Source organism: Prosopis cineraria, unplaced genomic scaffold (assembly GCF_029017545.1).
Source record: "Prosopis cineraria cultivar Desert tree isolate PC_DT_omini unplaced genomic scaffold, ASM2901754v1 PC2, whole genome shotgun sequence".
Taxonomy (NCBI): domain Eukaryota; kingdom Viridiplantae; phylum Streptophyta; class Magnoliopsida; order Fabales; family Fabaceae; genus Prosopis; species Prosopis cineraria.
This window is the reverse complement of record NW_026555333.1, coordinates 13,860,840-13,888,754: the sequence shown is the minus strand read 5'-3', so window position 1 is coordinate 13,888,754 and position 27,915 is coordinate 13,860,840. Positions and strand designations below refer to the sequence as shown.

General features: G+C 30.6%; 2 protein-coding genes and 1 long non-coding RNA gene across 3 annotated transcripts; 1 reads left to right on the top strand and 2 right to left on the bottom strand.

Annotated features, from left to right (window-relative positions):
* Positions 1-1,566: 1,566 nt before the first annotated feature.
* On the bottom strand, positions 1,567-6,025 carry LOC129298497 (signal peptidase complex subunit 2-like). Its single transcript, XM_054936916.1, has 5 exons — positions 5,775-6,025; positions 5,489-5,640; positions 5,044-5,125; positions 2,159-2,301; positions 1,567-1,856 (listed from the first exon to the last, which is right to left on the bottom strand). The coding sequence occupies exons 1-5, from the start codon at positions 5,853-5,855 to the stop codon at positions 1,760-1,762; spliced, it is 555 nt and encodes a 184-aa protein (XP_054792891.1). The 5' UTR covers positions 5,856-6,025; the 3' UTR covers positions 1,567-1,759.
* Positions 6,026-8,821: 2,796 nt separating this feature from the next.
* Positions 8,822-10,984, bottom strand: LOC129301141 (uncharacterized). The gene is made up of 3 exons (XR_008590920.1): positions 10,882-10,984; positions 10,473-10,609; positions 8,822-8,857 (listed from the first exon to the last, which is right to left on the bottom strand). It is a non-coding gene; the product is annotated as an uncharacterized LOC129301141 (long non-coding RNA).
* Positions 10,764-11,939, top strand: LOC129301133 (uncharacterized). The gene is made up of 2 exons (XM_054939705.1): positions 10,764-10,952; positions 11,045-11,939. The coding sequence occupies exon 2, from the start codon at positions 11,088-11,090 to the stop codon at positions 11,700-11,702; it is 615 nt and encodes a 204-aa protein (XP_054795680.1). The 5' UTR covers positions 10,764-10,952; positions 11,045-11,087; the 3' UTR covers positions 11,703-11,939.
* The last annotated feature ends 15,976 nt before the right edge of the window (positions 11,940-27,915 follow it).

Genomic DNA, 27,915 nt, shown 5'->3' with positions numbered 1-27,915 from the left:
ATGGATAACTGTTATTATTTCAAATTGTAACTCACATGAAATAACAAATTCTAAGTAAAATACTTTTTAATTTTATTTAAAAAACATACATGATAATAAATTATAAAATAAAATAAACTTATATGGAATAAATATTGACTTATTTTTAAAACAAATTGCACATTGAAAGATTATGCGTGGCTTATAGTAAAAATGATAGGTAAAAGACCTATCATGAGTAAATTGTATTTTTTATATTTATAAGATAATATTACAATAATTTTTTAATTTTACTCCTAATAATATTACAATTAACATGTATGATCAAAACTTTAATATGTATGGTCAAACCAATTTTTACTATAGAATAAATTATTTCTTAAATTTTAATTTATGTAAATCATCAAAATATGTTACTTTGAGTACACAAAAATAAATTATTTTTTATTTTATCTTTTAAATTATTACCGTTTATTTATAGTTGAATGAATAGTAAAATAAATTTTAAAATAGAATAAATTTTTATTTAAATTTAAATTTCTATAAAGTAACACATCACAAGTACAAAAAAATAAATTATTTTAAAATTTTCATTTTTTTTATATTGCTTACTCTTCAAATGATAAAAGATCCTTACAAATATTCAAAAAATATCTCAAATAAGTTTTTTACAATACTTATAAACAAGTAAAAAAATATTCACGTACAGGGGTCAACATCTAGTTAATAAGATAATGTATTATTTTTTGATACATAATATTAAAAACATATATGTTGGAAGAAAAATAAGCAACTCACCACGGATAACACGTATATTGATATTTATCACTCACGCACGGAGATTGAAAACGTGAAGGTACAGAGGAACTGGGGGGCAAAGGTAGCCTGTCAGGCTTCACTTAAACTTTATTATTATTATATATATATATATATATAAAACAGAATCTATACTCCCATATTTAAAAAAAAAAATTGAAACTCAATTTGATATGAACTAAGATATAAATTTATAATATGAAAGGAAATATTTTAAAAGTATAATAGTTAGGTAAATAATTTTTTTTTCGGTAGTACGGGAGTCAATTTGTTCCTTTTTGACTGAAACATCAATTGCGTCGATCCAACGTGTTAAATCATTCAAATTTTAAATAAAAATATTCATATTAATCAATGGAAACACTTTTTTCCCCTGAAAACTACGCTTCGGGGAGGAGCGGGTTAACCTTCTTGTAAGGCAACTATGATATATACACGATTCACCTTTTCTTCTCGACGTATGGTCTACGGAAATAAAGTCTCGGTATCCATTTGAATGCATGAAACATGAATCCCGATGCCCTAATGAAGTTCACCGTTTTGCATTTCAGATTTACGTCTTCAAATCTTTTTTTATTCTCATCCCCTTTTATTTTTATTCTTACCTAACGGATCACACTGAATATGTAAAAATGTAAATACTCATTTTCCTTCTCCAACTGCAACCATACTAAATATAATCTGGACCTGTTTTACCTCACCCATCCAAAAAAAAAAACCTTTTCCCTTTCCCTTAAGAAAGCCTCGCAGTCGCTGGTACCAAGCATGACCTTACGGCAAACCATATCGAGATTCATTTTTCCTCGCAACAAAAGGTAATAATAAGTTGTGTTCTAATACCAAGGAGTTTCATTGCCATAATTCCATAATCAAACGAAACAAATCTACAGTTATAAACTTCAACGTTTGTGAACACGTCCAGATGTAATATTCCTCCTACAAAATGTGCAATGCTGTCTCCACATCACTTGCTCTTCTTTGGTTCTTTAGTGTATTGATCTATCAATGCCTCGACGTCCTTCCAGAATAGGCCCTCTACCAAGATCCCATCCTTAGTGAACCTAATTCAGAAGAAACAAAAGGTGATGCACAACAAAAAGTAGATTCAGATTTTCCATTCTGTCATGTACACATGCTTGCATGTGTGTGAAAAATTTTATTTTCCAGACCTCTTGTACCTGCCTTAAGCCTCAGTTTTCCACCATTGATGTAAACAAATTATATGTTGAATGTTGGTTATTAAAATAAAAAATAACATATTAGAGGTAAGCAGGGGGTGTGAAGGAAAGAATGTGTGGAAGAAGAACAAGAATAGCATTACTCTGCATGGCCATAAGCAAAGAGGAAAAGTAGGGCGAGATACCATTGAGTAACACTTTTGGTTAAATGCACTGGGTCATTTGCAGAAATTGATTTTGGATCTGCACTTGCAATGGTTAGAGTGTACATGTCAGAGAATCGAGGCAGTTTGGAGGAGACTATCAAACCAGTACCAACGTAGGATCCCTGCCGAAATAAAATTACATGTAAGTTAGAATATCAACAAAATTTTAGCACAAGTTGAGAGTATCAAAGGTTTCTGCTGGAAGCATGATGTCTGACTCATCACAGAGTTTGGCAACTAAATTTAAAGATAATCTTAAATTGTTCTACAAGTAACATAAACCCGCAAAACACCATTTCCCAGAACGAGACAAATATCTACATCAATTAAGTCATACAGCAGCCAAGAGCAGAATCAAATCACACTAGCAGTATACCTTTGAACATAGAAAACATACAATCTGCCGGGCAACTTTCAAGCCATTTCTCACCGAGCACATACTTCCAGTAAGAGAATTCTCTTTATTTCTATTCAGAAATCACAACTTTCTTCAAAATCAGATGTTGAAACTCAGAAACGAACTTACTTTTTTTCAATTTTTATATTCATCTGCTGTTCTAATCTGGGTGCAGAAGTTATTTACAAGAACTCCTGGATCAGAACTGTTGACATTTATTCACAATTTTACTCTGATTATGGATGCAGATACCATAAACCAAATTTATTATTCATAATTAATAGGGCATGAAAATATTAATTGCATGATTCAAAGCTAGACTATTGAATAACGGAAATTATAGGATAAAGATTAATTCTAAAGAAGATGTAGAAAGATGCCAAACTGATTTCACGTAAGAGTAAGGAACTGGAGACTTGCAAATAGAAAATTGAATTCTCATAAAACCAAAGATTTAAGCTAAAATTATTAAAACATTAGCATGACTGCAAACTAAGTTACTGTTCTGCACAACACATGATATGATACCAGACAATTGCATCCAACAGAAGCATATACAATAATCCAATTACATCAAGACACGGGTGAAAAAGAAATGAAAACCTATTTGTTAATACACCAAACGAGCCTTTAGAAGAAATGGGTATTTATTAATGATACCATCATTATTGTGTTCTGTATTATTAATTAATTATGATTGCAACAAAATCATTTTGTTGGTCTAAAGATGAATTCTGGATCATAAGATTAACAAGTCATCTATAGCCAGTTTAACCCAAAAGGATGTTACAGAGTTATCTTTCCAAAACTTTTGTAACTTTAAAACTAGATTCCTACAGAAGAAAGATTATTTGATAGGCTATAACTAGTTCTTTACGATCACTAATTCATAGAATATATTATCAACCACACATTTCTCAGCTTGATGTAACCAGTTACTTGGCAGGAGCATGCTTTGCATCTGTTATGAATATCATGATAAAAAACATTCGTGTCCAGATGACCCAATAAATCTTAATTTTCATTCTATGGCCAATCCTAATAAAAGGAACCTTTGGAAGAATTATGACCCTAAAGGCTCTCTCATGAAGTTTAAGAGCCCAGGTGATAAAATATGAGATAATGATTAATTAGAATAATTAGGGCCTACTTAAGATATTAGAATCATTCATTAGGGATGTTCAAATAAGGATATTTATCTATTAGAATTAGGATTTATTATTTTATTTTTATCGTTATCTTAGATTTGTTTATGTTTAATAAGATAGGATATAATCATCCTATCAATATCTTTTTAAATTAGATTAAGGATTTAGATTTAAATGTATTATTTTATTATTATTTTATCATTTGAGAACTCTATATATAAAGTTAGGATTTTTATTTGTATTCAGTTTTGAGTACGATTGAATAGAAATTCCGAAAGTTCCGGCCAACCCCCTTCTTCTTTCTCTCTCCTCCCCTTTTCTCTTATTTCCCTTCCCGTTTTACATCGCCAACCCCAAACTTCCAATATGGGGCTCAAGTCCCGTACCTTCCAACTGGGTGCTAATATCCTCTCAAGCCCTGTAATCATGCTGCATGATTGCAACTAGGTCATAGAGGGACTATATGATAGTTGACATCAATCGGCTGGAGCCTTTTGGGGAACCATACCTGAAAAGTAGACCTAGGAGGTTGGGGAGCCAAAGGTCCATATAAATCCCACATTTGAGTTGAATACCATACTTCTAATGTGGGACTCAAGCACCATACCTTGCAAATGGATCCTGATGCCCAAAAAAACTCACGCCTTGGACATCACTTCCACTGATCACAGTGGAGAGCAAGAAGAAAACATGATACACATTCATCCAACCCAACAAAGGCATTCCCCTCTATGCGCACAAATATAATCCCAATCTTTTGTTTCTAAGGATGAAACTACAAATAGTTATGTATAAACAAAGCTGGCCACAAAAATAAAAAAGCAAAAACAAAAGTTATGCATAAACGGAGGGGTGGTACAGCAGATAAACTTTGTTTTTTCTGATTTAAATATCAATCAAATTTAGTATTTTTCAATCGAAATGAAGGGTTATATCAACATCACCATGTATTCTGGCAGTCCACACCTAAGGGGAGTTACCCATATGTGTGTGTGTGTGCCTAAGGGGAGGGACACAAGTCACAACATCACCATTATGCAGACGAATGCAGGATAAAAATTATACATATTTCTAACATAGATACTATAAAATAGAATTCCCAAATTCAACACCTAAGGAGGAGGTACCCATATACAAGTATCAAAACTGCGGGGAAATAGATGGAATATCTAGAATATAACAAGTTACAGAAGATGGTTTCATCCAGAACAGTGGCAAAACAAATACACAGCATATCATCTATTCCCCAGTCTCCATATATATAAAAGGGAATTTATAGTTTCAAAGCCAGTGCTTTTTCTGAATTGTGAGAAACTTACAGCAGGAGGATAAGTAAACAGAATGGCATTCTTCTCCTTGGTGTATATGATCAGCTGCAACAAGGCATTGAAGACTACATACTTGCCAGAGTCAAGGATCAAACACTGACCCCGCTGAAGAAGCATAAACAAAATGCCAATCGATGCCTGTACCTTAAACTCTCACGTGTTTATGCACCCCACAATTTTTCAACTTCCAAGAACTCGATTCCATATTTCCCACTGGCAATTTACCCCCAAGAAAGCACAACAAAAATAAAAGCTCAGAGAAAGACCTTTCCCCCTCTTAAAACAAAAGGTAAATCCGTAAGTCTTCCCCTTTTCAAATTTCCTTCATCCAAAACAACATAGCCAGGATCAATTGTTCTCCTCGTCAGGTTGTTTATCAAGTAAATAAAAAAAGATGCATACATATAAATATATAATTAAACCAGGGAAAGGATATAACACGATGCAGGCAATGAGGAAATCCCGGTTCTCAGGGAATTTCTTCTTGTAAAACTGGGCGAACAGAGCAATGATAATTATGATCGTTCCAAGGAAGAGTCTAACGTTGCTCAACCTCACGTCTTCCACATAGCCACGACTCTTAACAATCTAAACAAAGAGAAAAATGAAGAACGCAAAATCCAATCACTCAACTCAAAGAAGAATCCGAAGAATAAACATAAGAAAGTCATGAACATGGATGAGATCCGAAATGGCGAGAGGAATGTTAGGGTTAAGTGGACCTCAGAGACAGACTCGTCGAGGATGTTCTTGATGGAATGAAGATCTAAGAGATTGGCTTTCTTTGGAGATTTGGACACCATTTCTGACCTTGAGAGCTGCAAGCGTCCTTGAAATTGAAGCCTTTCAATAGCAGATGCTGCTGAGCGCGTTGGAAACTCTGACTTCGAAACTTGCCAGTGTTGTGTTTTTGGTGCTGTTGCCGATAACCAGTGCACTTCAAAGAAAACGGAACCGGACCAAACTGATGGGTTCACAAAAAATTGGGTCCTATTCGTTGTTCGAGACAATCCGTTTGGTCTGATGTTTTTGGGATCCGGTTTCATCAGCCTGGGAAGATCTGGACCATCCAGATTATCTAATGTTTTAGGGATCCGGTTTCATCATCCAAGGAAGATCTGGGCGTCCAGATTTTTTCAGTTTTAATTTCAATTTTGTATTTTATAAAAATAAAATTTATAAGCTGGTAAAAGAAATTTATCAATTTTTTATAAATATATTTATCATTAATCCGGATAAATTAATTTAATCTGAGATTCTAGATTTTTTAATTTAATATTATAATTTTTATAAACTAACTATCTATATGTACTTTAGATAAGACAAATTAATATTAATTTTTTTATTTTAATAAATATAAAATAAAAATAAAATAAAAATAAAAACTTGAAATTTAAACCTTGTAAATAAAAATTTAATATTAAATTTTGACTGTCGAGAGCATATCTAGATAATCAATTTATAAAAATTATAACATTAAATTGAATCATTTAAATTAAATTAGTACAGTTTAGATTGATGATAAACATATTTATAAATATAAAATTGAAATTGAAATTGAAAAAATTATAAACTTTTTTATAAATATAAAATTAAAATTAAAATTAAAAAATTCTGGACCGTCTAAATTTTTTATGTAAATGGCTTAGATCTTTCTTAAGTGATGAGCACTGAAACGAAATATGATGTTTTAGTGGGTTTGGAAACCGAATTTGATGTTTTGCGGGTTTGACTTCATTAGGCTCTGTTGGATCATGTTAAAATTATCTTTTACACATTTAAAATATACATACAATGATGTTATTTTTTATAATTATCTATATTCTTTTTTATTTTTATTTTTATTTTTTACTCCTACAATCTAAAATTATAAGATATTTTTGGCTAGTTTCTACTTTAGAAAAACAGTAATGTCATTAAAAATTATATATTTTTATATTTATTTTATTTAATATTACAGCTATATCACAATGATTACAGAAAAAATTATTAATTTCAAATATTCATTAAGAATATTTCTGAAGATCTCATTAATTATTTCTAAAAAATATAAAAATGTTTTATATTTTCAAATTTGACTCCTATGTCATCGGAAACTTCCTATATCAGTATATCCAATGTTGCGGGACAGGGCCTTGTTGCGTCTGCATTCAACGATAGGGTGATCGGGTGTGGGTCTGGGAATTTTGCCATTTTCTTAAGGCCCAAATTAATGTCAAAGTATTGTTCGATTCATACTGTTTTATATAAAAACACACAAATCTTTTTTTTTTTTGTCTTGAAAAAATAATAATAACGGCAATGTCTCTCCCTCATTAAGTTAATTATTTTTTCGGCGAAATAGATCCTTGCAAGTAGTTAATTCATTAATTTAAAGGTGCCAAGCTATTTGGGAATCAATTTGTATGTTATAAATAATTGAAAAAAATTAATCATTTTATAACTTAATCCCTGAATTTTGACTTATTGTAAATTAATTTTTATATTTTTGACTCTCTTACAATTCAATTTTTAAAATTTTTACAACTCAACCTTTAGAATTTAACTATTTAAATATAATCTTATATTTTAAAAATTAAATTATAAAGATTTAAATTTTGTTAAAATTTAGGACTAATATTTTAAATTATTAAACTCTTTTAATCTTTATAAAGATTATAAAAGTTAAAATTTTAAAATATTTTTTATTTTTATAATTTTATTTTTTAAAATATAGAGACTAATATTTAAATGGTTAACTATAGGGATGAGTTGCAAGGAGTAAAATTTAAGAATTAAGTTATAACCAAGTTAAAACTATAAGGATCGAATTAGAATAAGTCAATATTTAAAAAATTAAATTATAATCGGGTCAAAATTATAAAAAATATTTGATTAATCTTTCATAAATAATTTATTTTCGATGGTTACAAACTTTTCAAAACTAATAAAGTTTCATTTAATTCTTCATATTAAAAAATATATACATAAACTAAAATAGTAATAAAATTTAGCCAATTTTATGACGCTTGAACTTTGTTGGATGTCGTATCTACAAGGGATTGTTCTTAATATTGTATTTCCCATACACTGGTATCTCCATTCTCCTAGTATGGCAACTTCAAATCTCACAATACCAAAAGGAAGAATTTTAGTTAAGGATTTATGTAAAACTTAATTTTAGATGAGTTTAATAGTAAAAAAAATTAAAATACTCTTCATTTGTTGTACAAATTATTAATTATTAATTTTCTTATTTCACCTATTAATTTATGAATATAAATTATAAATTATATGAGTTGATATGTTAATAATTTATAAGATTCGACATCAATTTTTCAAATCATGAGCAACAATATCAGTTGTAAATTATTAATAGATCTTGTAATTTACTAACATTAATTACAAATTATTATAAGTTTGTAATTTACAACTAATATTAGTAAATTAACTATTAATGTTACTGATTGTTTAACAAATAGATAGAATTTACAAGTGATATTAATAAATTAACAAATATAATAAGAAAATTAATAAATAATGATTTTGCATAACAAGTGAAGGGTATTTGGTCATTTCATTGTTAAAGTTCTTTTAACTTTTCACCCATAGGTTGAATTAAAATTTTAAAATTTTGTTAGACCTACGTAAAATTAAACTCTGTACAATGATTATTAACTGAAATTCTCCATACCAAAAGCTAACGAATCGTCCCTCAAAGTTGTGCGTGGATCTGAACTCGATTACAAAGTTACAGCCTCGAAAGATCTTTGAGAAATGAACTAGAATTCCTCTTGATATTTGCATCGCGCATGATTTTTTTCACCTGTGCATGCAAAAATAAAAATAAAAAATCAGATAGTTATTATGAATGTTTATCATTGTGCTGGTTCTTTTTCTCGTTATTTCTTTTTCCCTGGCCACGAGCTCTTCCTACTTGATCGAGTTTCACAGTTGAAGAAGTACGGACAGATATATTTAGACAGCAATAGGATATATTATAGGTATATATATCTCTTTCTCCTATGAAAAATTAAGGGGGGAAAGATGAAAGCCATTTTTTAACACACAAACAGAACTTCGCCGAAAAGCCACAAAGAATGTCTTTGACGCCAATAAGATCATGGTATAGATTCCCTCTCTTATGATATCTCCACTTTCTTCTTCAAGGGAATTTTAAACCTATTCGATAAGATAATATATGGTGATTCTTTTCGCAGAATGAGATGCCTTTTGATTGATAGATGTATCTCAAATATCTTAAAAACTAGTTTTAATGTAGTGCTCATGTACAAATAAACATGGAGAGCTCATCACTTTTAGACCATTCAAACTTAATTTAAAAGGTTTGGATTTATAGCTTTTTACTTTTTTTTTTAAAAAATTATTTTAATAAATACAGAATCTAAAATAAAGACAATCTCTTAATTATTAATTTTATTAAAAAATAATTTTTATTTAAAAATACCCATTGAAAAATTATAAATATGAACCATTCAAATTATATCTTAACAATTTAAACGAGATGAGCTCTCCGTACTTATATGTATGATAAGCGATGAACTTGGTTCCTTAAATAATGTAACTTGATTATTTGATCAAAAAAAATAATGTAACTCGATTATTCATCATGGTATAGAACAATTAACATCAATTGTAATTGTTTTTTTGATAACAAAATAATATATCTTGAAATTTTGGATTATTAGTTGACGGCTAGATAAATTGTGTAGACCTTACTGACTCCTGGGGATGCCTTTACACTGTCACTATCTATAAATTCTACCTACTTGTATACTTGGATATTTCTTTAAAATCATCACAAGCAGTATTTAGATATATATAAATAATTAATTATTTTGTTAACTATGAAATAATAATATCTAATTATCTTAATCATAGTTACTAACCTAGTTACTTTCTTTCTTCGTTTCTTCTTTATCTCTCTTTCATTTTTATTTTTTTTTGGCTTCCTGAATTTAGAGGTAAATAGAATTCACTGCATGAAAAAAAAATAAACAAATCATATTTGTTCTAGATTAAGCAAATCTAAATAACCAAACATTAACATGAATTCTGTAATAATAATTAGTTTCCTCAATTACTACTCGGATACATTTAATTTATTATAAGGCTGTGTTTCACTGCACAAATGCGGCTTCATGGCACACCCATGCAAATACAAGCGCTATTTTTTTATGTGTCTTTTATACATGTTTCTCAATCCCTTCACGGAGCTTATCATCAAATTAACGTAAAATACATCATTTCATAACTTTGGATGCCAAAATTGTCACATAAAAAGGAAATAAAACCAGTTTTGTTCTTCAATATTCAAATTTTAGCATACAACAATTAATATCAATTGTGCTTGTTTTTTGTAACAAAATAATAGTGCATCTTAACAATTTCGATTGTTAGTTGAAGGTTGGATAACTGACCTGGGCCGTACCAGCACCTTATTATGAACCTTTTATAATTGGATTTCAGCATTTTTGGGCCGTCTCATACATGTTACCCTACCCGTATGCTCTGATATTTCCTTGAAATTTTCATGCCGCCGCGTTCATATTCATTCCTTGAAAGGGAAAACAAAAATTAAAGATTGTGGGGCAAAAAAAAAAAAAAATTCTAGTCACCGTAGAACTTTTCCCCGGCTAAGCCAAGATTCATTGGAAGTCAATTTATGTCAAGGGGTTGTGTATGTTGAGATTGAAGATTTGGATACATTGTTGTCAACAAAACCTCAACTATCCAAGTCTTGATATCTAATATAAAATCCTAATCCAACAAAATCACCGGGAGATTATTAATTATTATTATAAGAGAGCGAGAGGGAGCGCCACCCACCTTTTTCGTGTTTGGCCAACGTCGCAGAATCTTCTTCTCTCCTGATTCGGTGTCCCCTTTAATCCCCTCAGGTGCTATACTTTCTCTGAAATCTTGATCCTCTGATCTTCTGAGTCTTGCAGATTTTATTCCTTCCTCTCTGCCCTAATTCATGATCCAACAGAAACAAAAAGAAGCCCAGAGCGTGTATCTTCTCGCAGATCCCAATGGAGATCCACAGACTCCGAGAGCACGACGTGGCCGTAAACGACGACAACAAAGAAGACCAAGAACCAGAAAGCAGGAGCTGTAAAAAGAAGAAATCAGAAAAAGACGATCTCTACCCGCGCCTCCCAATGGAACTAGCCCTGGGCATTCGCGGAGCCGTCGGCATCGACGACGTCGACCCGGTGGTCACGGCCGGAAGGTGTTACTGCGTGCTGTACTGGATCGAACCGGACAAGGTGTTTCACACTCGGCCGGTTCAACCCTCGCGGAACAACCCGGTCTGGGAGGAGCTTGATTTCCTTCCGGTACTTGACTATGCTCCTGAAAACTGGGGCTTCCTCCACGTGGAGGTCGCTAGGTTGTGCTCCGACACCGACCCGGGACCCTCCTCCGGGTCGGTGATCGTGGGTAGGGCTAGAGTGCCCTTACCGAAGATACCTTACTGTACGATTGAAGATCGCTTTGGCCTCGTGAAGCATATTGGCGAAGGGCACATGTGCCTCGCAGGAGATATTATTCTGTGCATGAAACTCCAGAGAGCGTGGCCTTTCCAGCGGCCTGATTATATGATCAATGATCAGCAGTTAGAAAATTCTGACTCTGTCTGGTTTTGATCAGCTCACAGAATTAATTAAGGCTTCTTTTTTTAGGCACTGATGATTTTGAGTCGGTATAGCTAGCTCGAGAGATATTGAGGTGGAATTAAAATACAGTTTATGTGGTTTCTGGCACACAGACGATATTAGATTCGTGTTGGGTCCCAGAAGAGAAGGAAACCCTTCCGATATTGTTCTGTTTTTCTTATTCTTCTTCTATATTTGCAAAACTGATCAGAATTTTGAAGTTTTATGATAAAGGTGTTGAATGGTATCTTATATGATGTGCTGTGATTCTTCGTGTTTGTGCTTTGGACGATTTACGAGCTGATAGGGATATATTGCGTGGTTTTAATATGATGAGGATTAAACTCAGTACGATCGAGGAGGAAGACTGGATGGTCATTTTCAAATCTCCAATCCAATCAAAGGCTCAGAACAGAATGATACGTGTTATATTAAAAACATACACTCGCTCACTTTTTTTCACCTTTGACGAGATGCATGCATCCTTTGATCAATTGGCTAGTGAACACAAGTATTCGGCATCCTTATGTGCGCAGGTTTTAATTTCTATAGGATTTTAACCCACTTTAAACTCTTTTCTCTTAAAGAATCATCTAATTGATAAGCGTATTTATCGTTAATTTTTGAAAAAGTTCTAAATAAATATTTGATGCATGCATTCAAATGATTCAAATTTCAACCCAATTTATTTTGGTTTGATTTGATTTGATTAAATTCACTTTTATTTTACCTTTTTTAAATATGCCTAGTTAATTAAATTTATTTCTTAATTTAAAACTTAATTAATTTATCCAAGACGTGATGTCCCTCATACACCCACATTTTTTTTAATATCTTATACACTCATATTTTAATTATTAGTTAGTTATATATTCTCTTATGGCGTGTTTGGATTAATGAAGATTTACATTTGAATCAAATCTGTTATTTGGATACACAAAGATTTATGAATTTAGATTTAGTTCAAATCCAAATTTATTTCTAATTATAATTCATTTGCGATTACAAATTCTGTTTACACCCTAATTATTTAAAATTTTAATTACTTTAAACACCTTGTTCTTTTTATGTTTTCAATATTATTACTTTTATGAATCTTGTATATTTTTTCTTCTCTTATTAATTATCAATATAAATAAATTCGTCATTTTAAATTTTTCATTTTTATTTCAAATTTCAGGTCATCTCTCTTTTTCATTTAAAATTTTTTAAAATACCCAAATAAATAATTTTAAATACATAAATTTTCAAATGTTGAAATGTAATATTTTAAATGTAAAACCTAAATTCAAATCCACCAATCTAAATGATGTCTTAATTATTTTAGTAAAAAAAAGGGTAAAAATGTTCTAAAACTTTTCTCCCAAAAGACTCTTGATATTCTAAACTTTTTTTAAGAGCAATATCACCTTAGAACTTTTTAAAATCGTGCAATATTGCTTTGCTATTAAATACACCTATCTTTTTCCTTGTTGACTAAGCATTAACCATTGCTCCATTGTGCCACTGTCTCCTTCCTTCTCATTCTTCATCTTCGTTGTCGTCTTTTAGAACCAAATTGACCAAAGCAAAGGATGGGAAACCATGGCTCGAGCTTGGCTTTCTTATTTCCCTAAGGCTAAAGAAGTCACCATGGTCAAGGTCGAAGCCTGGATCGACTCCAACCATGATCCTTGAGGCATAGTCGTCTTCATGGTCTACAGGCATGGCCATCATCTCCAAACCACTCCAATCTTCCTTGCTCAATGGGTTTCACTTGTTTTGCGCTTGACCTCCAAGGGCATGGCCAATCTTAATAAGTTAAATGATTTGTCAAGCACGACCCTTGACTATTGTTGCGATGCAACGTGATTGGTGTTGTTAAACAAATCATGAAGCTCTATTTCTTGCAGTGGTGGAATCGCAGAAAGGGAAAACAATCAAGAGTGGGTAAGACTTAAGAGAGATAGTCAATGAAATTTATGAAAAGGCAAATTAGACCACCACTAGACTGACTATAGAGGAAACGAGGCTTTGTTGGAAAATCCTAACCAAAGATGCTTAGATTCGCTAAGAATATGGAGTTATTTAGATTAAAAACAAAAATGAAAGAGGGCATAGGAGTGAAGAAGACCGGGAGGCAGCATTTGCAAGATTCAGAGAGCCAAGAACACTACTAAAAAACCATGCATTTTCCACAGTTTTTATAAACCATGGCTCTTTGCATGGTTTAAATTGAAAATCATGGAAAAAGTAATTTTTTTAAAAAAATGTACTATGTTGAGAGAAATTGTGGGAAAATATCTTCTTTTGTCAGAAGATTTTCCCATGGTTTCTGACAAAACCGCAGGAACATCCCATATATTTCTCTTTCTCTCCTCAGCTTTAATTTGTACTTGCTCTTTTGTTTTTGCATTTGCTCCAAATCTTCTCCCTCATTTTTCCATTGGCACTCAAGTGCTCACCAGATTATTCTCGCTACCAACGCTTAGCCTCTATTTTCATTTTACCAAAGTTCTACCTCTTTATCTTCTGAAACTTCTTCATTTGTGTTTCATCTTTTCATTACATTGGATATATTTCTTCTCTATTTTATTTTTTCTGCTCCTTCATCTGGTAAAACTTCTTTCATCCACCTTTCTTCTTCTTCATCCTCTGGTATATTTCTTCTGTACTTTTATCTTTCTGATATATTTCTTTAATATTTGTCTTTCCTGTTCTTGAAGTTGAAGGTATACTGTGTAGAGTTAAAAAACATTGCCACTTCTTTAAGGATTTTCCCTCTTTTATATGTTGTGCATAGTTTTTGCATAGCAAACTAGAGATGCAATTTTTTCTCTTTCTTCAATAATTTATAACTCTCCAAAATGCAAGCTTCAGTGGGGTGTTTGAAAATTATTGTTCTTTCATTTTCTTTGATTTCCCACCCAGATATAAATTTGGTTATATTTATTCTGTTTTTATCATTCTAACTATTTTTTTAGGTTTGAAAAAACAAATTTCTTAGTCCTTCCAAAGAACTCTCAGTAGCAGGATTCTCGTATTGTTGGTGGTGTCCTTTAGTTTGTGTTTTTTGTATTTGTATGTTTTTAATTATCATCATTTGGCTAGATGTTTCGATAATTTCATTTGTATTCTGGTAACTAATTTTAATGTAATATACGATCTTCAGTTTTGCCAATATGTATATATGACCAAGTAAATTATGGATCAAATTTTAATAAATTTACTCATTTTTATTATTAATCAATGCTTCTTAAATTAATTAAATTTCTCATCAGATTAAATTAATTTGTTTGGAGTGAGTTAATTAAATCATTGGCTACAGAATCATAAAACCAGCACATAATCAATTATGTGGGATTAAATTTTAATTTTCTGAACTAATTAAAATATTAATTGGATTGTGGATTTTTTTCATTACATGTAGACAATTTTATTATAGCATATAGTGATATCAAAATATTTTTTTAATTTTATGTCCTTATTTCTCATGGTTTATTTAAAAGCCATGATTTGACATGGAGACAACCATGGTTTTGACACAATCGTGGCTCTTTCCATGGTTTTTGACAAAACCATGGGAAATCATTTCTCATGATAAATATTCCCACGGTTTTCAAGAACTGTGGGAAATTATCATTTCCACTATTTAGATCGTGGCTAATGAAGGAGAAAAATTGTGGCAATTACCATTGTCACACCTAGAAAATGTGATGTGGACGGTGCGCGAGTGGAGGTTCCGACTTTTGGGATAGAAACCAAATGGAACAAAGTCGCCATCAACATTTTGAAAAAAATCTTGGAAAACCAATTAAAAAAGAATAAGGATGGTCTGCGGAAACAAAAAATAGGTTCGGGAGTCGATTGAGTGTAGGGAAGATGTTAAGCACCTCACAACACTTATTAACGGTTACTTAAAATTTGTTATGCTCTATTAATATAGTTTTATAATTATTTTAATTATCCCTTTTATATTCATGTGCTTAAAAAAGGATAAGAATTAAGTAAAAAATATTTATTTATTTACAAAAGAGGACTTGACTCAGAATTCAACTCTGAGACCTACATACCCTACGATAGAGATTAAAGTTCACATAGTTCGAGCTTAAAAATTATAAGTGAAAATATCTTTTTGAAGAGAAATTAATTATAAATAATTTATTATTTTACAAATAAAATAATTTCTAAAATTTTGGTATGTGTGTTTTAAATTGTAAAAAGTAATTTAATTTTAATTATTTTTTTTTTAATTTTTGAAATAAAGAAAAGAAAAGGGTTTAAAATTATGTTTTTATATATGATTGGGAATTTAATCGCTATACCTACAGAACCTTATTGGTTCATATCGTAATATAATTATTTTAAATATCTGCAGAGATTCTGAAATCTACACAATAAAAGAATTCAACAACTTAATTTATTTATTTATATTTTTATGTATATTTTTAAATGTTAATAATATATTTTAAATGTGTATATATAAGTTTTAAAGACTCTTAATCGTCCTATTTGCAAAGCCTTATGACTTATATGGTAATATGATTATCCTAATATCTGTAGAGATTTCAAAATTTCACACGATAAAGAAATTAAATTTATTTAAATATATCTTTAATTTAATTAATTTAATATATAATTTATATATATATATATTTTAAAAACTTAATCATTATATCTGCAGACTCTTATTGACTCATACGATAATACGATTATCTTAGAATTCTACAGAGATTCAAAAATCTCACATGACTAAAAGATATAATTAGTAAATATGATTATAATTTAAATACATTAATTTGATTAATTAATTTTTCTAAATTATGTATTATATCATTATTTACAAAAATTATTTATTTATTATAAAAATTGAGAACCCTATATCTGTGAGGACTTATTATCCCACACGATGATATGATCAATTTAAGTTTCTATGAAGATTATTGAAATATCACATGAAACTTAAATAAATTATTAATTTAGATTATAAAAAGAGAGTTACTTTAATGATGGGCCTTTAGAACCCATATTAACATATAAGTTTTACTCTCATATCTGCAAAACCTTATTGATTTACGCGATACAAGATTATACTAAATATCTACAGAGAATCAAAGTCTCACACGATAAAAGGATTAGATAATACAACAACAACAACAAGCCTTTATCCCACTAGGTGGGGTCGGCTACATGGATTGCAAGACGCCATTATGCTCGATCATTTATCAAGCTTTTAGGAATATTATTAATTAAGAGATCGCGTTCAACAACTTCCAAGAGCATTCTCTTAGGCCTTCCTCTACCCCTCTTAATCGGACTCAAAGTTATATGTTCCACTCTTCTCACTGGTACCTCCCTTGATCTTCTTTGTACATGCCTAAACCATCTTAACCGATTTTCTACCATTTTTTCCTCAATAGGTGCTACCCTCACTTTTTTACGTACATGCTCATTTTGAATTTTATTTTTACGTGTATGTCCGCACATCCATCGTAAAATTCTCATCTCTGCTAATGTTAAATATATTTTAATGCATAATTATATAATACATATTTTTAAATATAGAAATCTTAATCGTTATACCTGCAAAGCTTTATTGACTCACGCGATATTACAATTATTCTAAAGGTCTATGGAGTTTAACAAATCTTACATGATTAAAAAATCTAATTAAAAAAATTTGATTACAATTTAAATTTATTAATTTAATTAATTAAAATTATAAAAATATTTTTTATTTTATTTACAAAATTTATTTATTTATTTATCATATAAATTGTGAATTACAATATCTATGAGGATTTATTATTCTACACGATAAGGCAATTAATTTAATTCTCTATGAAGATTCTTAAAATCTCATGTGAGACTTAAATATTTATTATAAAAAATTAATTTTAATAATGGGCCTTTGAAATTTATATAAATACCTACAAGATTGATCATCGTACCTGTGAAATTTTATTAATTTACACGGTATAAAATCATTCTAAATGCCTACGGAGATTTTTAAAATCTCACACTACAAATAGATAATCAAAACATTTGCATTTATAGTCGGTGCATAATATTATGGTTGGCTAAACGATTCACGCAATAAAGCAATAGAAAGAATAGAGAAATAAATTATTTTGACAATTCACTATTCTTTTAACTTGGGGATATATTCTAAAAAAAATCTAAATTTGGCATAAACTTGTCTACGTATCATTCCATTCAATCTTTTAGGTCCATACTTTGCCTCGACGATTATGCCACGATGTCCTTAAGCCTATATGTGATGGATAGGCTTTATTTCTCTATTCTTTCCATTGCCTTTATTACGTGAATCGTTTAGCCAACTATAATATTATGCACCGACTACTAATGTAAATGTTTTGATTATCTATTTATCGTGTGAGATTTTAAGAATCTCCATAGGCATTTAAAATAATTTCATATCGTGTAAATTAATAAGATTTTGGAGGTATGAGGATCAATTTTGTAAGTATTTATATAGGTTTTAAAGGTCCATTATTAAAATTAATGTTCTTTTTATAATAAATATTTAACTCTCACATAAGATTTCAAAAATCTTCACAAAGAATTGAATTAATTGCCTTATCGTGTAGGATAATAGATCCTCATAGATATCCTAATTCACAATTTATATGGTAAATAAATAAATAAATTTTATAAATAAAATAAAAAATATTTTTATAATTTTAATTAATTGAATTAATAAATTTAAATTGTAATCACATTTTTTAATTAGATCTTTTGGTCATGTAAAATTTTTTAAACTTCGTCAACCTATAGGATAATCATACTACTGCATGAGTCAATAAGATTTTACAGGTATAACGATTAAGATTTTTATATTTAAAAATATGTATTATATAATTACGCATTAAAATATATTCAAAGTGAATATTATTTAATCCTTTTATGGTGTAAGACTTTGAATCTCTACAGATATTTAGGATAATCTTATATCGTGTAAATCAATAAGATTTCATAGATATGAGAGTAAAACTTATATGTTAATATGAGTTCCAAAAGCCCATCATTAAAATTAACTCTCTTTTTATAATTTAAATTAATAATTTATTTAAGTTTCATGTGAGATTTCAAGAATCTTCGTAGAGACTTAAATTAATCACATCATCATGTGAGATAATAAGTGCTCACAGATATAGTAATTCTCAATTTTTATAATAAATAAATGATTTTTGTAAATAATGATATAATGCATAATTTAGAAAATTTAATTTATCAAATTAATGTATTTAAATTATAATCATATTTACTAATTATATCTTTTAATCATGTGAGATTTTTTGAATCTTCGTAGACTTCTAAAATAATGTATTATTGTATGAGTCAATAAAATTTTGCAGATATAACAATTAAGTTTTTTTTAAATATATATATATATATAAATTATATATTAAATTAATTAAATTAAAGATGTATTTAAATAAATTTAATTCCTTTATGGTGTGAGATTTTGGAATCTCCATAGATATTTAGGATAAATCTTTAAAACATATATATACACACTTAAAATATATTATTAACACTTAAAAATATACATAAAAATATAAATAAATAAATTAAGTTGTTGAATTCTTTTATCGTGTGAGATTTCAAACTCTCCGCAGATATTTAGACCAATTGTATTACCTTATGAACTAATAAGGTTCTGCAGGTATAGTGGTTAAATTCTCAATCATATATAAAAAAATAATTTTAAATTCTTTTCTTTTCTTTATTTTAAAAATTCAAAAATTGAGAAAATAATTAAAATTAAATTACTTTTTATAATTTAAATCACACATAACAAAATTTTAGAAATTATTTTATTTGCAAAATGATGAATTATTTTTAATTAATTTCTTTTCAAAAAAATATTTTCACCAATAATTTTCAAGCCCAAATTACGTGGACTTTAATCCCCATCACAGCGTATGTAGGCCTCAAAGTCGAATTCTGAGTCAAGTCCTTCCTCGTAAATAAATAAATATTTTAAAAATTTAAAAATTGAGAAAATAATTAAAATTAAATTACTTTTTACAATTTTAAAACACACATAACAAAATTTTAGAAATTTTTTTATTTGCAAAATGATGAATTATTTCTAATTAATTTCTTTTCAAAAAAATATTTTCACCAACAATTTTCAAGCCTGAACTATGTGGACTTTGATCCCCATCACAGCGTATGTAGGCCTCAGAGTCAAATTCTGAGTCAAGGCCTTCCTCGTAAATAAATAAATATATCTCATTTAATTCTTATCATTTTTTTAAACACATGAATATAAAAGAGATAATTAAAATAATTATAAAACTATATTAATACAGCACAATAAACTTCAGGTAACCATTCTGATGAACACGTGTTATAGGGTGCCTAACACCTTCCCCACACTCAATTGGCTCTTCAACCTATTTTTTGTTTTCACAGACTATCTTTATCCTCCTTTAATTGGTTTTTCAAGATTTTCCTTAAAATTTTGGTGGCGACTCTCGTTTCATCTAGTTCCACCTCGAAGGCTGGAACCTCTACTCGCGTGTTATTCGCATCGCATTTTTCGGGTGCAACATGCTTGAACATGTTTTCTTCTATGGATTTTTTGTGATTCGATTGTCTTTGATTATGCCTCTGATCTTCAAACAAATCCATTCGAATCTTCTAAGCTCGAGCGTTTGCCTGTCTCGTCACTAGAGCTTGCATTCTTCTCAATGTATCAGTCATTTGCTTCCTCCCCAATTCTGGTGACCTTTTGTGATCCAGCTTACCTAAATTTTCTACTAAAAAAAACTAAACCTAGTTAAAATAGGGGTCTACCTTTTTCCCCTCATATTAAGAGAATATTATCTAATGATTGATAGATAGAAATATGGTTTTTGGAAAAGAGATGTAATAAATGCACATATCTTATTTTTTGTTAGTACATTTTTCATTTCTTTTCTTAAAAAAACATTTTTTTACATACGGTACGGAACATAACTTTGTTTCTCTTATTATCCTAGCAAAGCATGCTCACACACCCACGCTCCCTCCATAAATAAATAAAAAAACAAACAAATCACATTCAGCTCCATTTTAAGAGAATTAATTATAAATAATGACCAATACAAAATGGATTTTTGTTAAAATAGAAACATTATTTATTTTTTTTGAATGAAACTTGTTGTTGATCTTTATTTATGATTAATTTCCATGGGAGAGGGCTAGATATAATTTTCCCATTAAAAAATTATGTAAAATATTTTCTTTCATTAATTGTTTTATATATTTCCTTTACTTTTACGGTAACAAATCATATTTTTTTCCTTCTACCCCTTCAAGCTCTCACCATCGTCTAAAAAGGTGGGGATTCCCCCCTTCCATTTTTTTTTCTTTGGTTCAAATTTAATCTCCTAAAAAATTATTGTTAAAATGTTAAATTATAAAAAATATAAAATTTAAAATTTGAACTGCTAAATTTTAATATGAATAATTAAAAGTACAATAAAAACAAAACAAAACGAAATGAAATGTAGGAAAGGGAAAACATATTTACAAGCTAAGACCTTATAATTTACTTCCATTTGTAATCAAGTCCCTCTAATTTTATTTGTTAGAATTGGGTCCCTATACTTTTAAATGTTAACCCGTTCGCCCCTATACCATTAACATTGTCAGAAACGAAAGAGCTGGCTAACAGAGAAAGACTTGGTCCTTGATCACTGTCTATGTGGTCGCCACGTAGATCCACTTGATTCTTCATAAAGTTTGGCTTTTGGTGTCCGCACTTGGCGCTCGCTGACCTTCGTCTCAAGAACCACAAAATCCTTCTCCCTATATCATATGCCAACCCTTACCCTAGATTGAGCATCGAGCATTCGGCAAGTGTGCTGGGGAAACATGGGCAAAAAGTCATACTTCATTTGACAGAAGGGAAATCAATGATCGAGAGCTTGACCAGGCACATACATTTCTCCAAATGGAAAGATTGTTTGAATTCTTGTATGACTCGATTGGGGCTTTATAAAAGGCCATCATGAACAGCTATCAAGTTCCTCTTCCTCCATAATAGATTGAGCATAATGACAACTTGAATGGCGAGGCTCTATTGATTATTATGAATCAAGAGATCTAGGAAATCATAGACAACTCCCCTAATATCTTCTATTATTTGTAACCTATCAATTTTGATTGATAGAGTTCTGAATCATTACACTCATGAAAAATGACAGAGGGCAAATATATGAATTAAAGATTATCTCTCCCAGTTTACTCAATTGCCCTTCCCTCTTTGTCCTGTCACGCTGTTGAACGATGATGACAGTGTCGATTCCTTTTCGAAATCATCGTCTTTGCTGCTCTTTACGTAATATTCTAAAAATTTTAAGACTCGAATTTATTTTAAAAATAAAATAAAATATTTATAATTAAATTAAAATTTAAAATAATTTGATAGAGGCCCAGAGTTTGAATTTTACTAAGTAAAAGTTTAGTTTTATTTGATTTTTAACTATGAAAAAAATTACCAAAATTGACCCGAGCTTTTGTGCAATAATAAAAAATATTGGGCCAGTTCTTGTAATTTTTCCCAAACTTTTAGATCAGCAATTTAAAGACCATAATGATTGCAGAAAATGCAGAAAATGAATAAGGAAGGAAACGCACAAACGGGGGAGAGAGAGAGAGGGAGGGAGAAGAGAAGAGAAAGAGAGGGAGTTAGGCTTGGATCTAGGAGTCTTTGCGACCGTTGCGAGCTCAGCTACACGATAAGTAAACTTTCTACTTCAATCCTCTTCCCTTTCTCTTGATTTTCTTCAATTTTTGGGAGAGAAAATTTTTGGATTTTGATCCCAAAGGCTTTATTCTTGTAAGCTTTTGTTTCTTTAGATCCTAGGGAGTATGTTTTGGGTTTCTATATAGTGATCTAATGTTTTGAGTGGATAATTGAATAAAAAGAGGTGTTTTGGGCACAAAATAAACCCTGAGAAATTGAGTTTTTGCTCTTCAATGGTTTAAGCTTATTGATTTAGTTATAATTTTGCTATTTAAGCCCAATAAGATTTAAATTAAGGTTTGATTTTCATTATAAAGGCTAATGGTAAAAGTTGGTGATACTAAGTGAAGGTTTTTAATTGATAAAAAAATTATATAAATTGAAAATTAGCCTAGTGATGGCTAATAAATGGTTTTGGTGGTTAAGTGATACTATGTGAATGGTTGGTTTAATATATGGACCATTGGGATAGATTATGGCTCATAGACCCAAGTTTTATGGTATGAGTTATAGTCTTCATTAATGCTATTTGACATGATAAGTGATGTGGATCACTTATATGTTGTAGGGATTGTTGGTGGAATTTGTTCGGAAGTTAAGGAACAAGCCAGGTTCTATTTTGTACAAAAGACCTCTTTTGGTACTAAAGGGTTGAGGTAATAGGAAAAATTTATATTTTTTATTACTCTATTTTAGCTATTTTTGAATAAATATTACTAGCTATCATGCATTACATGTTTTAAAAGATTAAATGTGTTTTATAAGAGGTTATGGGATACTAATTTGATTATAGTGCAAATATATTTTCTAATTGTTTATAAACAATGTTTTTATGGATACGAGATTTGTTTACATGTATTTTAATCATAAGGAATAGAAGTTGCACTTAAGGAAGTGTAACTAAGTAATATACCTTAGATAGGCTAAGGAACCATTTAAGGGAGATTTATAAATGTTATACTATCTTAGAGTGTTGAAGTGGTCAATACTTAGGAAAGGTAGATAAGAGTAAAAGGCATGATCTCAATGAGAGTTCACCAATGAGAAGGTGTGAATTTTTGATATTTTATGGCACACTGTTAGTACTCAATGTTGTCTTACGTATTGTGGGCTCAGTGCACTAAAATGGTTAGTGTATTGAATGTTCGACACCTCTTAGTAGGGGAGGAAATCCGACATATGAAGTGTGAGGTTGAGTGCCTAGGCCAAGGTAGCCTTCACATGGAGAGTAAGTCGGGCTGGCTCTTGGAGAGAGTTAACTTTGACTGCTCAGGATTCACGTCGAAAGGGCATAGGCGGTTCGGTGGATTAGATCATGCCTTAGATTATGTTTTGTGCCTGTGGAGGTACAAGTAGGTATAAGGTTTACTTGCGAGTTAAAGAGTGCCAGGGGGCATTCTGTTGGTCATGAAAGGCCATACCGGCTTAGGTCATACATTCATGCATTTTAAATGGCTAAATTATATACTATGTTGAATTTATTATTTGATTATGGCTTACTTTGTAATAATCAATGTAGATTTCTCTGTTACTGAGACTGTGGTTTTTTCACCCTTTTTTTTCAATATTCTAGGTCCAGGCGAAGGATCCAATGGTGGACGGGGAAAGGAGAAAAGCTAGGGGTTTGCTTGTGATTTGTAAAGAATTGCAACCCCTTTCTTTTAAGCAAATATATTGTAATGTATTTAGAATTAGGGTGTCAGTAGGATATGATTATGTATGTGTGTGTGAATATGTGTGGATTGTGTGCTTGTGTATGAATTTTTGTCTGGTTGTAGACTTGTGGCTAGGAAACTTGGTTATGGTGTGTGATTTTGATGAATTTACTTAGTAAACCAAGTTTCTATTACAAGCAGATATTTATTTTGATGTGTGTGTGTGTGTGTGTGTGTGTGTGTGTGTGTGTGTTTATAAGCAAATGCAAAGTGGTTGTATTGCAAATGGTGTGCTATGGGCAAGCATACACCTTAGATAGCGAGAGTGGATGCGTGGGCCCCACAAGGAGCTCTGAGCCAAATGAAAATGTTTAGCATATGTATTTATATAAATATATGATATTTGGATTGATTTGTGACCATTCTTGTATTATTTGTGCATTTTGAGGGTTTAGGATCCATTTTAAGAAATGGCACTTGGGTGGTCAAATTTTGATGTATGGGGGTTTTCCATCATTTGAATGTTCTGTCATGTGTTTTTAGTCTTATTTGACATGTCTAAAGTATTCCCATAGGTTTGTGACCATTAGGATGAGATTTGGACAATTTTGAAAATGGTTTTTACCAAAAAGCTGCACTTTTGCATCCGGGTGTCCAAATCTTAATTCGACCGTTGGATTTCTCTAAAATTTGGGTCACAAGTAAAACCTTTTATAAGCTTTGTGTGGGATTTAGAATCATGTCGATCGGATATCAAATGGAGAAATGGAGCACTCTAGAATTTGGTCTGGAGGTGCTGTCATGACAGCATTTCATTGCTATCATGATAACTACAGTAGTGATATTGTAACCTGCACAAAATTCAATCCGTCCGTTGGATCTTTTCAAAATTTCGTATGCTAATAGTATTCTTTAAAAGTGACATGTGGACTTTAGAATCACTCTGATCGGAGGTTGAATGATGAAATGGTGCGCTCCGAAAGTTGGTCCAGAAGTGTTGCTGTCATGATAGCAAAAGTAATCAAATTTATAACATGTTCAATTTTTAATCCGACCGTTGGATCTTTTTGAAATTTAGTACACTTATAGTACCCTTTGAATGTGATGTGTGAGTTTTAAAATTTCTTCGATCGGAGATCGAAAGACAGAACGGTGCCTCCTTAAAGTTGACTCAGGAGGGCTGTCATGACAGCAATTTAATGCTGTCATGACAACATATTTTTACCCTTCTTTCATCTAACTTGCTTCCGTGCGTTATAGGTAGAATCTATAAATTTTTTTTAAGAGGCTTTAAATGTTTACTTTGCAATTGTGTATTTGTTTAGTAATTTAAATGGTTTGTTTCCTAAGTTAGTTTTAGAATTAATTCCTTAACCACACTTAGCTTATTTGAATTGTGTAATTTTTGGATAACACTCGGGGCAAGTGTTACACTTTACAACCATCTCTCTGCGTTTAGGAGCATTTGAAATTCTAAATTTACTTTTTTCTACAATTTTCCCTACAAATTAAAAAAAAAGTACAATTTGACTCTTGCCTTTAATAAAAATTAAATTTAACTAATAATTGATCAAAAAATGATAAAAAAGAATCTTAAAAATCATAAAAGGACTACAAAAATTTTTATTTTCTATTTTGATAGATTTCTACCAAACCTCCAATAGAAAAAAATTGAAAAAATTATGAATATGTCCCATATATGAGATTCATTTATAAGTCTCATTAAATTAGATAAGTACTGCCAAGTCTCTTTAGACCTGGGTGTTATTAAAATTGAGTGAAAAGTTATGTTTGCCCTCAAATTACATTGGCAACAATCTCTCATCTACTTTCATTTTGTAAAACCACTTTTGTCTTCTCCAACTTCCATGTCAGAGATCCCTCGTCTTCGATGCCAATGCCTGCCACCTCCTCAGCCATGGTTTTCCCCTACCCTCCTCCTCCACCTTCCCTTCTGATGCCACATTCCAATCTCAAGATCAGATGCTCTTCTCTAAAAAAGATGTATATAATGACCCTAGCTAGGAACATATTGAGAAATCATAAACTGAGAACCCAGTAATTGATTCTACTGATTCTGGCAACGAAGGAACTTACCAAACTCTTAAGAGAGACAAAGTATCACCATCTCTTGTGCAAACCTAACAAGTAATCAAAAAACAACCCCAATGGAAATACTTGATTCTATTACAACAAGTATCACATCATTTTTTATCTAGTTATCATGCCATCATGATCGATACTGCTACAAGAAAGTGGGTTTTTAAACTTAACTACTTCTGAAAATCCAAAGAGACAGCAAAATCAAGACAACTTCTCCCTCTTCCTCCTCCCTCACCCTTGCCTTTACTGCCATTATTGCTGCCATCTCTATTGGTGGTTTTTCCTTGCGTCACTTGCAAGATCCTTTATTGTTGGTGCATCAAGAAGTGTGCACTGGCACCCTATTTCTCTTTGACACCCCAAAAATATGGGAGTGACCGGCATAAGATACACACCATAACTTACATCCATCGAGCTCTACTCCTATCAGTAAACAACAAGTGTGTGTGTGTGTGTGTAACCAGAACAAAGACCCTATCTATAGTCTATGTAGAATAACTAGAATTAGATTTATAAAACACAATTTCAAAATTCAAATTTACATCAAAAGGAAAATACTTAACAGCTCCTACACTTCAAATCAATAGAGGGCTCCTCAACAATCAACAGGAGCTACAGCATGAGCTAAAGTATATGAGATAAAAAATAATTTTTAGTGAATAACATCCTATTAAAATTAAAAAAAATAAAGGGAACATGTGCTAAGGACGTAATCAAGAATTTAACAAAAATATCCATTTGAAAACATATGAGAAACTCATACCTCATAGGCCACATGATTCTATGTAGATATATAAATCATATAAGATAAAATAGCCTATAAAGTATAGCTCTTACTTCTCAAACTTACAAATTGCAAACGCTTGATTAATTTCCTAACCAACAAGTATAAATGCCCTGAAATGAAAAAAGATACAGCTCAAAGTGATGATAATGATTATGATGACAATCTACGGGACGAAGAAAATAAATCTTTGAAGTTGATAGCTTTAATTGATTTAAAATCCGCACCTTTTGCATTTAAAAGAATTCTAACTAATATGCAGAAATTCAAAAGATGATGTAAGGAGTGCATACAAATTTTAAAAAAAAAAGATCATGATTTACAATACCATACTCAATTACTCTTTCTGTTTAACATCCCTGTACATTTCATCAATCATTTTGTGTGCATAAAAAACAAATAAAACATAAAACATGCATCATAATCGTAAACTACCAACCATATACTTCCAAGCATCACCTTCATCTCTTAAATTTCCTTTAATTTATCTTCTTCACAAAATTCATCTTAAAATCACAAATAACCAGCATTCAAACTCCCTTATACTTCTCGTAAGATTCAACAGAAAGGTCTATAAGAATACCTATTTGAGTTTCACTTTTAGGCTAATACCTATTTGAGTTTCACTCTCAGGCTTCTATATTTGCTATAAATTAAACAACTAGGAGTTAAATATATATAACTCATTTTAGAATACACATGTGAAGAGGTACACCTCATTTAACAAATATCATTTTGAATGAATAGTAAGTTTTAAAACTCAATTTTTAGCAAGAGTTAATCAAAACATTAACAAGTATGAACACAATATCCACACAAATAAATAACCATCATTAATTGAAGGAACTTTAAATGATAGAGAAATAAATGACAGTTCAAAACCGTCATTTATAAGCAAAAATAACCATCATTTATGCT

Excerpts from the sequence above, each read along its gene's own strand:
- LOC129298497 (XM_054936916.1), bottom strand. The coding sequence starts at position 5,855 with ATGGTGTCCAAATCTCCAAAGAAAGCCAATCTCTTAGATCTTCATTCC. Across the intron at positions 5,641-5,774 it reads TCGACGAGTCTGTCTCTGAG|ATTGTTAAGAGTCGTGGCTA; the intron begins GTCCACTTAACC and ends CTCTTTGTTTAG. Across the intron at positions 2,302-5,043 it reads TGTTTACTTATCCTCCTGCT|GGATCCTACGTTGGTACTGG; the intron begins GTAAGTTTCTCA and ends TTATTTCGGCAG.
- LOC129301133 (XM_054939705.1), top strand. The coding sequence starts at position 11,088 with ATGGAGATCCACAGACTCCGAGAGCACGACGTGGCCGTAAACGACGAC.